The 11,921-nt window shown below is 32.4% G+C and overlaps 1 protein-coding gene across 1 annotated transcript; it reads left to right on the top strand.

Annotated features, from left to right (window-relative positions):
- The first annotated feature begins 2,521 nt into the window (after nucleotides 1–2,521).
- LOC144570407 (dolichyl-diphosphooligosaccharide--protein glycosyltransferase subunit 2-like) lies at nucleotides 2,522–11,706 on the top strand. The gene is made up of 19 exons (XM_078320424.1): nucleotides 2,522–2,859; nucleotides 3,292–3,484; nucleotides 3,582–3,671; nucleotides 3,778–3,834; nucleotides 3,933–4,002; nucleotides 4,226–4,290; nucleotides 4,755–4,809; nucleotides 4,896–5,023; nucleotides 5,351–5,466; nucleotides 5,632–5,701; nucleotides 5,822–5,926; nucleotides 6,706–6,789; nucleotides 6,884–7,029; nucleotides 7,862–7,973; nucleotides 8,067–8,150; nucleotides 8,884–8,964; nucleotides 9,589–9,813; nucleotides 10,389–10,511; nucleotides 11,429–11,706. The coding sequence occupies exons 1-19, from the start codon at nucleotides 2,708–2,710 to the stop codon at nucleotides 11,543–11,545; spliced, it is 2,073 nt and encodes a 690-aa protein (XP_078176550.1). The 5' UTR covers nucleotides 2,522–2,707; the 3' UTR covers nucleotides 11,546–11,706.
- Nucleotides 11,707–11,921: the final 215 nt, after the last annotated feature.

Genomic DNA, 11,921 nt, shown 5'->3' with positions numbered 1-11,921 from the left:
ATTTTTTATTTATCAGTAGCGACAATCTGCATGTCTCTCTGTCGGTGGCGTCTAGATATTGTAAATATCGAATAATTGTCGATTAGGACCGCAATGTATGTCGGTCGTTCACAGAGGAAAATGATGCCATTAAAAAGTAAAATGAATCAAATAGCAATGGATGTCAATGGCTGAATCAATGCCTGAATCAGTATTTTAGGCCCCTTTTTAAAAGTTTAGACTTGAAGAGTCAATTCCGGGGTATAATGTGGGCCGCATTTATAACTCATAGAAACCTTAACGAACCCATATTAATATTTTTTACTTAAAAGAGAATTCCACGTGTTGCCGTGGATATTTTTTATTCGAATATTTACGTCTTATTCGATACTTTGGAACAACCTGGAATTAAAAAAAAAACAAACAAATCTACTTCGAAGTATATATATACAAGGTGAGGCTATGGTAATTTACAATGCATGTATTTTATTTATTCTATGTTCTTATTTTTAAAAAAAGAAAAGATATTTTATTCATTATATGTCCTTATTTTTAGTCTTGTGCATTGAATTTTTATTTTTGTCTTCAAAATTTAAATAGTCAATCTGAATCACTCAATCGTGTTATCATATAAAAAAACACTTGGAGAACAAATTTTATATTTTTTAAAATTCTTTTAGTATAATTTTTGGCAGTTAGAAAATCATTACTTTCATATGGTCCATAATTTTTAAATCAATTGATTTTTCAATTGTCTCAAAAAATAGTATTTTTAAAAAAATATATATAAATTTAATTTTTAAGCATATTTTCATATGATAATAAAGTTGAGCGGTTCAAATTAACTATTTAAATTTTAAAGATAAAAATATAAATACAATGTACAAAACGATCTGCACTGCACATTGCAAAGTATAGTAATTCATGACTCTATATAAAATACGAGGAGGGTTCAAATGCTTCCATTTTTTGTACCTCCATCTTGCCTCCATTTTTAAAAACTTAAATAACTCAAAGTTTAAAACTTAAACGTCAAAATAAAACTGTTATATGTGATCTATGTTATTTTCTCTATGTGCCCATAAAAAATTATCACATTTTGATTTTGCTTTTCTGTGAATCAATAAGTTAAAAAATCAACGTCTAAAAATTATCAACATTAGTATACTATTTTACAAGCTCAAGATGATAACCCAAACAAAGTTGAAATGTCATAATTTTTTACATATGCATAGATAAAATGATGTAGTTTATATCCAATAGTTTTATTTTGAATTATTAAAGTTTTTAAAAATAGAAGCATGACAGAGACACAAAAATTGAAAGCATTTGAACCCTTATCATCAAATACATGATATACTTTGGAAGTAACATATTATATGGTCCTATTGTCTTATTCGATACTCCATGATATTTTTTTTTTAAAAAGACATATGTCCGTTTCATATATTTGAAACTGGTAACTTACAGATACTCCATGATATTTAGGTAAAACTCGGCTTGTAATGGTATTCAATACATGATATCTTGTTCTTCGCGTTTAGGGTTCGGTACTTATTGAAACCCAAATAATTGACAGAATTATTTGCTTTTTTTTTTTTTCCCCCTTTTTGTTGCTAACATTTGGCTTTGGTACAGTTGGATCTGTTTACAATATTAAAGGCACTGGGATTTCTTGGTGTGTTTGTACTCTTAGTGGGTAGGGTGTTTAAACGGTTCAGTTTGTTCGATTTTTAATCGAATTAGAAAATTTTTGTTTAAATGAATTGGTTTTCTAATTTAAATGAATCGGTTCGATTGAATAATTTCGGTTTAAATAAATCAGTTTAGTTTAGACTTCTCAAAAGCGATTAAACTGAACCAACCAGTTTAGTTTGATTCAATTCTAATTTTATTGATGTTATAATTAATTTATTAAACTAAACCGAATTTCAGTTATTGTGTATGACAATGTATTTTTTTATTAATCATGATACCAATAAATTTACTTCGGCTTGGTTCTATATCAGGTGATAGGTTTAACCGATTCCATTCGATTCTAGTTTTAAAGAGCACGTATTGTCTGAGATATCTCATCTTTTGCGTGACCGATGTGTTCAGTGCCTATTCGGAGATACCGCATGGGCCGGTACTATTTGAGCTTTGAGATTTGTGCAGAACTAATTTGAACGGTTAAGATTTTTCAAAAAGTCACGCAACATTTGAGATATCTCATATGATGCGAATTCTATTTGTGGGACATAGGACACTGGGATCTGCTCGTCCATTGGATTTCGTTCGCATCGGCGATGCAATTCCACCCTTTGTATATCGAATTCACATTCTCTCAAATACTGCACAAGAGAATCTTTCACGATTAATAGATCTGGACTGTTTTTTTTAACTTGACACGAATCTCAAAATCCAATAGTACTGCCCCTGCGCTAATCCTAATCTCAAAGCGTTAAGATGTAATCTATCCTCTTCAGTATTGGAGAGGAATTGAATCCTTGTATCTCCTTGACTCCTTACAGGCTTACAGCTCTGGTCGTTCCTGGGCTTTATCGGATGCGGGTCGCGAATCCATTTGCCCTCGGAATAGTTGCACGGAGCGCTGCGACGCACAAGTGGTAGCACTTGAAGGTTCAACTCAGGAGTCTACTCTTCGTCTCAAATAAAACCCTACTAGGGTATGATCGGAATGAACTCTGGCTCTATCATCTAAAGCTTAGAACTTTGTACCGTTCCAATGGCGAACCACCTGAAAGTTCATCTCTTTCTCATTCTGATCTGCGGATCTGTTCTTCTCTCGAACGGATCCGTTATCCGCCCGATCTCTGACGCGCATCGATCTGCTGCTACTGAGCTGTTCGTTCCCTCACATGATGGATCCTTTGGAAGGTGATTGATTTGTCAATTCCTTGTCTTTTCAGTGTTTTATTTGATAGATTGCACTGCATTTTTGGTAGAACACATCACTGGAGTTCGTAAAATTTCATCAATTTGATTGGTAATTTAATCATGATGTAAATTTTATTTGAAGTATGAATTTTTAAGTTCAGCATTGAAAAGGAGATAATGGTTACAAAGAACTTTTGTTGTATGTTTTAGCAAAACTGAACAATGCTCAAAACATTACCAATCAGTGATTCACAGAGTTGAATTTGGTAACATAGCATGCATATTTTAGCTCACTTATGCCCTTCATCCTCAAATTGAACTGTTTAATGATAAAAAAAAAAAACCTGAAAAAGTTCTACATTATCTAGAATCCACTTGTTTAATGTTATAAAACTATGCATCTGAAAAAGGTTCTCAAATTGTGTTGTTCAGCTTAGAAGAAACCTATGAGGCTTTGAGAACATTTCAAGTACTAAGAGTAGAGAGGAGCGGTGACAAAACTGAAGGAATTTGTAAAACTGTTTCTGAGAAACTGAGTTTGCCAAATTCTAGTACAAAAGACATTTTTCATGCACTAAAGATTAAAGGAATCTTGGGTTGCTCAACAGAGTTGATTGACTTTGATGTAAGTCATTAATGATTAATTTTCTGGCACCATTTCTCAGGCTAATAAGAAAAACAATAAGTAATTTTGATCTGTAATTCTTCTGATAACTTTTTAGGGTATCACATCACGGCTTCAATCTGTGATAAATGATGCAAGCTCACTACTAGAATTATACTACTCTCTGGGAGGCTTGCAAAGTGTTAAGGTAATTGTTAGGAATTTATCTATTTGATTTGTAATTTTGTTTATTGTATTTCCCGGTTGCCAAAAGAAAATTTTAATTAATTTATTTATGGTGTTTTTATTTCCAGGAGCAAGGGCAAAATGTCATTTTATCTGATGCGGATGCTACATTTCAAGCCATAAAGGTCAACAATTGAACAGCTTTTCCTTTTAAAATGTTAGGCTCATTTGTAATATATAATCTCATTTCCAATTCCATTGTCTGATTTAATGCAATTTACAGGCACTTAGTCAGAGTGACGGGACGTGGCGGTATGATACAAACAGTCCTGGATCGAGCACATTTGCAGCTGGTAGTTTATCTTGTTCTTCATAAATTTACATTATTATTATTTTGTAAAATATAAAAAATGTTATCGTACCTGACTAGTAGAATAGTACTAGGACAGTGCATACTAATTGAGATTTACTCAATAGAAAAAAATTAAAATCTGAACCAAGCAATTAGAGTAAAAATGAAAAAAAAAACATAGAAGAGAACACAAAAATACCTAACTGGAATGGTACCTGTTACAGGTATAGCACTCGAAGCTCTAGCATCTGTTGTTTCACTGGCTGGATCTGATATCGATCAGTCAAAGGTATGTGGGTTATCTATATTTACTTTTTGAGTGAGGCTATGGTAATATGCATATTACGGATTGACCCGTGCTATGGATTCATATTTCTATTTTCAAAGTTCAAATAGTTGATCCGAACTGTTAAACATGATCTCCATGTGAAAATGTACTTGAAGACCAAATTTATATTTTTTATAACTATTTTTTTAGAGCAGTGGTTTTCTACCTATCTAAAAAAATTCTAAAAAATGTCAAATTTGATCTGCAAGTAAATTTCCTATGAAGATCATGTTGAACGATTTACATCGACTGTTTGTACTTTAAAAACGAAGGTAGGTTTGTACTTTAAATGTCATATGAGTCCATAGCGCAGGCCATTGTGTAATATGCATATTACCATAGCCTCACTATTTACTTTTTGTGTTTTTTGAGTAATGCAATATCTGTCATATTCCCATTTGTTATGTACCTTTCTTTCTTTGCAGATTGCACTTGTGAAGAAGGACATCAACAAGTTGTTTGACAGGATTAAACGCTACGGTAATTTCTACAATTTCACACCTTAAATTTAAATTTACTTTTACTGATAATATTCTAACATTCATTCTTGTTTGAATTTTATGTAGATGATGGTACTTTGTACTTTGATGAGAAGAATGTTGACCCCGACCAATATAAGGGCCCACTTGGAACCTCTGCTTCTGTTGTTAGTGGAGTTAGTGCATTCGCAGCCGTTTCTTCTGAAAAACTAAATGTAAGGATTGCATTCCAAATTTTCGTTCACTTTTACTGCTATTAAATGTAAATATCAAGCAATTTTGCATGTTTGTGATGGAAGCTTAAATTGAATTAAATGCTTATATGGTCCTCTTCTTTATCAAGTGTTTCTTAGTATTATGCATAGAATAATGTCACGTGTACCCTAACAAAATATGAAATATCATGTTTGCTCCTCCATATTCATCTTCTCTAATATTGTTTGAATGTACTTCAAGAGTAGAATATGAGATTTTTTTGTGAAGTACAACACTGAGTATTTCTTACTTTTTGAAAACCTGATCTAAATTCTTTGTTTATGTAGATTGGCGGTGAGAAAATATTAGGTTTGGCCAAGTTCTTTCTGAGCGTAGGTGTTCCTGGCACTACTGAGGATTTCTTTTATCAGATCAATTCCTTGGCATCCTTGGAAAGCAACAGGTAATCAATTTTGAATTTTAAGAGAACAGCGGTGCATTAATGGTGAATTAATTTTTTTGACTGTGTTATCTTTTGGTTTTCTATTTATTTATATACTTGGTTTTGTACCATGTGTGGAGTAAACTCGTTTTGCGAATCAATCTACAATTTGCTCATTTTTTACAGGGTGTCAATTCCCTTGATTCTATCTCTACCTGCTACCGTTCTTTCTCTTACCTCAAAGGATCAACTCAAGGTAGATCTTTCAAGATGCATCCTTTGTGATGTTTTAGTGTACTATTTAATATTGTTTTTTTTTAATATGAGTCATGTTCTCCTGTATAATTTTTTTGCTTGTGTTTCAACTGTTGTTCAGGCTGAAGTAACAACAGTGTTTGGTTCTCCTTCACCTCCTCTTACTGTGAGTCTACTCAAAGTTCTAACCCCAGACTCAAAGGAAGTAACTTCCTTCGAAAAGAAGGTAAAGCTAAGTCTCTCTCACTCTGTGTCTTTCTCATATGTTATTTCTGTTATTCTTCTTAAGTTATAAGCTTTAAAATGTTTATGGAAGTAAGAGCAATAAATAAGCTAATTACTCAACACAAATATAAGTTCTTTCATCAGGGTTGAAATATTTTCGCATTGAAGTATTTAGCAGTTTGATACTTGATAGAATTGCTGCACATGAAAACCTTATTTTGAAAAGTCATTTAAAAGTCAATAAGTGGAGTTCACACTACTTTAGATCTGAGATATTGTAGTTCCCGAAGAATTCTCTACAAGTTATTTCAGGGATTAGCAAGTTTTTTTAGTTGCGTGAGGGAAGCTTAGCCAAGAATTTTTGTTTCTTCTTATTTAGGGAAATTTTACAAATTGTTTTACTTTCAATTTTTTCAAACAAAATGCCCTTGTTAATTTCTCTTGATTGGAGGGGCATTTTGTTAATAATTTTAGAGAAGGGGCATTTTATTTGAAAATTTTGAAAGATAGGGCAATTTGTAAAATTTCCCTCTTATTTATATGTTACAACTGGGAAAAAAGGGAAGTTTACCTCGTCGGGATTTATTTGGGAGGGTAGGCATGATGAATTTGTAAAATTTAGCCTTTGTTATAATTGAGATACTTTCCAAAATGAAAAAAAGATGTAAAGAGGACAAAAGTAAGAGTGACAAAATGAAAGTAAAGAAAAAGGAAAATAGTTGCTTCATGTGGCCTAGTTTTTTCTGATATATATTTTTTTAATTTTTTTTACTATTACAGGAACTGGAATATGACCAGGAAAATAGGATCCATTTCTTGGATATCGCTAACATAGATGTTGGCAAGTACTCTTTGATCTTTAAGGTATGATGTCAGTAAAACTGTGCCGCCTCCTTTTAGTGATTTTCTTTCACCACAATCTTAATTTTTTATTTTTTATTTTTATTTTGTTTGATAGGTTTCAATGAACGATCCAGAACTTGCGGAGAACTATGCCACAGGAGGCCAGATTAGCGTGACAACATTTTTAACGGGAAATATTAAAATCGACAAGGCTGAAATTGCTATCTCTGATAGTGATGCATCTTCTGAGTCTGTAAAGAAGTAATCACTTTTGCTGCAAATATATTATCTTTTATTTCAGTGTGGCTATGGTACTATGCATAACGCATAATGGTCCGTACTATGGATCAATATCTTCCATTTCAAAGCCCAAACAATCGATCTGAACTGTGCAACGATCTTCATATAAAAAATGTACTTGTAGATCAAACTTACATTTTTTAGAATTTTTTTAGTATTTTTTTTAGATGGTAGAAAATTACTTGATTTAAAAATTCTAGACTATTCATAAGTAGTTATTTTCTAACTATCTAAAAAAATAGTAAAAAATTCTAAAAAATCTAAAATTTGGTATGCAAGTACATTTTCATGTGAAGATCACGTTGAACGGTTCATATCGACTATTTGGACTTTGTAAACACAAATATCGATCCTTAGTATGGACAAATATGTGCTATGCATAGTACCATAGGCTCACTCCTTTTTTGTGTTATATGTACTTTCTGAGTTTTATCTTGGATCTTGGTGGGGGGTGCAATCAGTTGGGGTAAGGTCTGTATCCACCTGTTGGATTTTCTCCCTGGATTGTTGAAAATATGCATACTTGACTGGCTTTATTCTTTTTCTATTTACCTTTTTATATGAAAACATTTGACTAAGTCAGACATTGGGCCTTATATTTATTCTTCACAATGATTGGATCTATTAACCCACCATAACCAGGGTCAGGATTGCAAAATGATATAAAATGTGATGTAAAATTAATAGAATAAAGGGCTGGCTCAAGATATTGTTATATGCGAACAAGTACATAAAATCAGTCATATAAAGTTACAAGTACTAATCTTTGTAAATTTTTAATATTTTCCTTCAGATTGGATCTATCAAAGGATTCCATGGTTTCTCTGTCAGCAAACCATTTACAGAAGATGAGACTTTCTTTCCAGTTACAAACTCCCCTTGGAAAAAGTTTTAAGCCACATCAGGTTTTTAATTCAGCAATTTATTTCATCCTTCATGTTCAAAACAAATGATATCCTTCCACTTTTAACATATAAAATTGATTATTTTATGTGCAGTTGATTGTGAAACTTCAGCATGAATCCAAGGTTGAGCATCTGTTTGTTCCAGTCATGTCTTCGAAACAGTACAAGCTTGTTCTGGTAATCTCTCTTATGACAATTTATTATTTACCTATTTACAGTACATAACAAGTAGAGAAATGAGCCATTCCATTTGTCCTTGGAAAATGATCAGTTAGAAGAGGAACAGTTTTTTTACACAGACTACATATATATATTTTTTTTCAATAAAGGGTAAAATGGGTACTTTATAAATTTAAAATAAGTTTTAATAGAAAAGTCAATAATTGGGTAAATTTGTGAGTTTTTGAAATTTAGAAGGGTAAATATAATATACTATGAATTTTAGAAGGGGAAATTTGTAATTTTGAGGTTTTTGAGGGGTATACATGAAATTCCCTGTATATTCATTAATGTTTGACTTTAATTTTATTTCTCTGCTGATGTTCAATCTGTTGAAGAACTCACACATAAAATAGTGAAATATTGATTCCATGAAATCAGAAAGCAACAGTTAGAAAATTAGAAGTGACTCCTTATCAATAGTCATAAAAGCATACTGATCTGTGGCAACTTCTGAGAAGTGCCCATTGTTTGTTGTTTGCAAATGTCAACAGAATAAATTTTTTACTTTTATGGTACATTTAAATACACAAATATCAGTGGGTTCTGTAATCCCTAGTTTGAAAAGCACCAGAATGTTCGCACAAAAATTTGCATCTTTGCTTATTGTCTACTACTTAATGGATGAAAATAGTACATTTTTAGTTATTTCCTGAAGTCTTACAAGATTACATTTTATTTTGATTTTCAGAACTTTCTCGGGCTGGTGGAGAAGTTTTATTACCTGTCAGGGCAATACAACATTGAACTGGCAATCGGTGATGCTGTCATGGTTTGTTTTCTCTTTCTTATTATATTTCTGTTCTTTTTAGTGGTTCATTGGGTCCGGTTTATTTGGTTTTCAACCGAACCGAAAAAGTTTGGATTAAATAGTTCGGTTTTTCGGTTTAAATGGATCGGTTCAGTTGAATTTTTTAATTACTTTGTTTTCTTATATTTGGTTCAGTTTAGATTTTTCATAATTGAAAAGACCGAACCGACCGAACTCTTTATGGGTTCAAATCCATGCTTTATATAAAATGTATGTAATATCAACAACCTATATTTTGGTTTGGATATTTTAGAACATCTACATATTTTATATGGAGTTCAACAATGTATGTAATGCCAACAACTTGTATATATAATTCACATATATTTATTTCTATGAATATCAAGTGTAGTTAGTGTATGCATTGAGTTTTAACCTTTTGATTACATTGGTTATTTTGGTCCGGTTGTTATTCGGTTGCCAAGTTTAATTCGGTTGGTTCGGTTATATTTTTTACAACCGAATAAAATTTTGATTTGACTATTTTAATTCGGTTTTAACCCAACCAACCCAATGAACCTCTAATTCTCATCAATTTTGGTGGTTTCTTGAACAAAAAATAATGTTTTGGTGTACATCTAATAGGAAAATTCATTGCTGTGGTCCCTCGGTTCAATTGAGCTTGACCTACCAGAGGCACCAGAGAAGGCACCCAAACCACCTGCTCAACCCGTTGACCCGTTGTCTCGGTTCGGGCCGAAGGAGGAGATATCGCACATCTTTCGTGCACCTGAAAAGAGACCGCCTCAGGAGCTCTCTCTCGGATTTATGGGCCTCACTCTTCTCCCTCTATTAGCTTTCTTGATCGGGGTATTTGTTATCTCATTTCCCTTCTAATTAAACAGAAAAAAACAAACAAAGGAATCTCGTTAGTGTACCTTTTTAGTTTTGACTGCCTATGCCTTTTGGTGGTGTTTGGAATTGGTTGAGGCCTATTCCAACTTAGGCCGACCTAAGCTATTCATGTTTGGTTGTGGTTAAAGTCATGTCATGGCCTAAGCTATTCAAAAATAATTTCGACTAAAGAAGAGAGGGAAAAAAAATGAATAGTCCCTGACAGTGGGGCCACAGGGGAACTAACTCTTAAGCCACCTTAATAATTAGTTTAAATTTGGAGGCCTAATTAATCCGCATTTGGTGAAATAACTGATGCCTAAACCTCTTATTCCATGGTTTAGGCCTCAACCAAACACCACCTGTGATTCAGTATACCCTCTTTAGTGTAGGATGCCTTTCTTTTCTAAAATTGCTGCTACTTATTTGTTTTTTTATATGTATACTAAATATTTGACTGGGTGATTTGTAGGTTTAAACTTGTGGCCCTTAGAAAATAAATAAATCAAACTTAATTGTTCTTTTTCTCTTTGCCATGTTAAAAATGACAGCTTCTGCGTATTGGAGTGAATTTCAAGGGCTTCCCGTCTTCAGTTGTTCCAGCTTCATTCGCCGTGTTATTCCATGGAGGCATCGGAGCTGTTTTGCTGCTCTATGTCCTTTTCTGGCTTAAGGTCTATTTCTTTTTACATATACTTTTATGAGTGAAGCTATGGTACTATGCATAGCGCATATTGGTCGGTACTATGGATCAATAATTTCGTTTTTAAAGTCGAAATAGTCAAATCTGAACCATTCAACATGATTATCATATGAAAATGTACTTGTAGATCAAATTTTATATTTTATACAACTTTACTTTTTTTCAAATAGTTGGAAAATCACTTGATCTGAAAATTCTAGATCATTCAAAAGTAGTGGTTTTCTACCCATCTAAAAAAATAGTAAAAAAATTCTAAAAATGTAAAATTTAGTCTGCAAGGACATTTTTATATGAAAATCATTTTGAATGGTTTAGATCAACTATTTGGACTTTGAAACCAAAAATATTGATTCATAGTACGTATTAGTATCATAGCCTCACTCTACTTTTATTATTAATTCATCTGTGAGGGATGATCTCCAGACTGTTTAGTTTTACCTGCCCGATCTCAAAAATCCCAATCAATTGTTTCCCTCTTCACAATTTAATGAAAGAAAGCTGGGTAATATGCTCAATTATATTAAAACTGAGATAGATCAGGTATATCTTTAGGAGGCATGAAGATACGAATATCTTTGCTTGCAATGGTATACAATACTTCATATTTTGTTCTTCACAATTAATGAAAATAAAGCAGCATAATTTGGTCAGTTTATTTAAAACAGAGATAGATCTGGTATAATCTTTAGGAGGCATGAAGATGTCTCAAGTTGCAAAGTGTATATACATGATATTTAGATAAAACTCGGCTTCTAATGGTATACAAATATACAATACATGATATTTTGTACTTCGTGTTTAGGGTTTGGTACACATTGAAACCCAAATAATTGACAGATTTATTTGTTTGTTTTCTTTTTGTTGGTAACATATGGTTTTGGTACACAGTTGGATCTGTTTACAACATTAAAGGCACTGGGATTTCTTGGTGTGTTTCTACTCTTAGTGGGACACAGAACACTGTCGTACCTGGCATCTACTTCGGCAAAACAAAAAACCGCGTGAAAGATTTTACACCTGCCTAGAATAGAAGGAAACAATTTAAATTTTGCCAGATTTTGAGCAGATTCAAATTTTGGATGTTTAATTTTACTGTTTTCAGGAGCATCATTGGAACAGTTTAGTACAAAATTATATAGTTGACATTATATGAGATATAAGTTAGGATACTGATTTATAATTTGCTGTTTCTAGACTATGAAGTCCATCTTTAACAACCTTTCTAAAGGTTCATTAGACTCACAGTTTTTCAATTAATCAAAATTAAAACCAGAATTTCACATTTTGAAAATAATAGTTAAAATTCGAGATATAGTCTATGGTATTTGTATATTTTTCTCTACAAGAGAAGAATGAACTCTTAACTATGTTATTCTTATTA

The sequence above is a fragment of the Carex rostrata genome, chromosome 2 (genome assembly GCF_964058835.1).
Source record: "Carex rostrata chromosome 2, lpCarRost1.2, whole genome shotgun sequence".
NCBI classification, from domain to species: domain Eukaryota; kingdom Viridiplantae; phylum Streptophyta; class Magnoliopsida; order Poales; family Cyperaceae; genus Carex; species Carex rostrata.
Note: the sequence above shows the minus strand (reverse complement) of the source record. Positions and strands in the feature narration are given on the sequence as shown.

Coding starts and splice junctions, on each gene's coding strand:
- LOC144570407 (XM_078320424.1), top strand. CDS start 2,708: ATGGCGAACCACCTGAAAGTTCATCTCTTTCTCATTCTGATCTGCGGA. Junction 3,835..3,932: donor CTACATTTCAAGCCATAAAG/GTCAACAATTGA, acceptor TGCAATTTACAG/GCACTTAGTCAGAGTGACGG. Junction 5,927..6,705: donor TAACTTCCTTCGAAAAGAAG/GTAAAGCTAAGT, acceptor TTACTATTACAG/GAACTGGAATATGACCAGGA.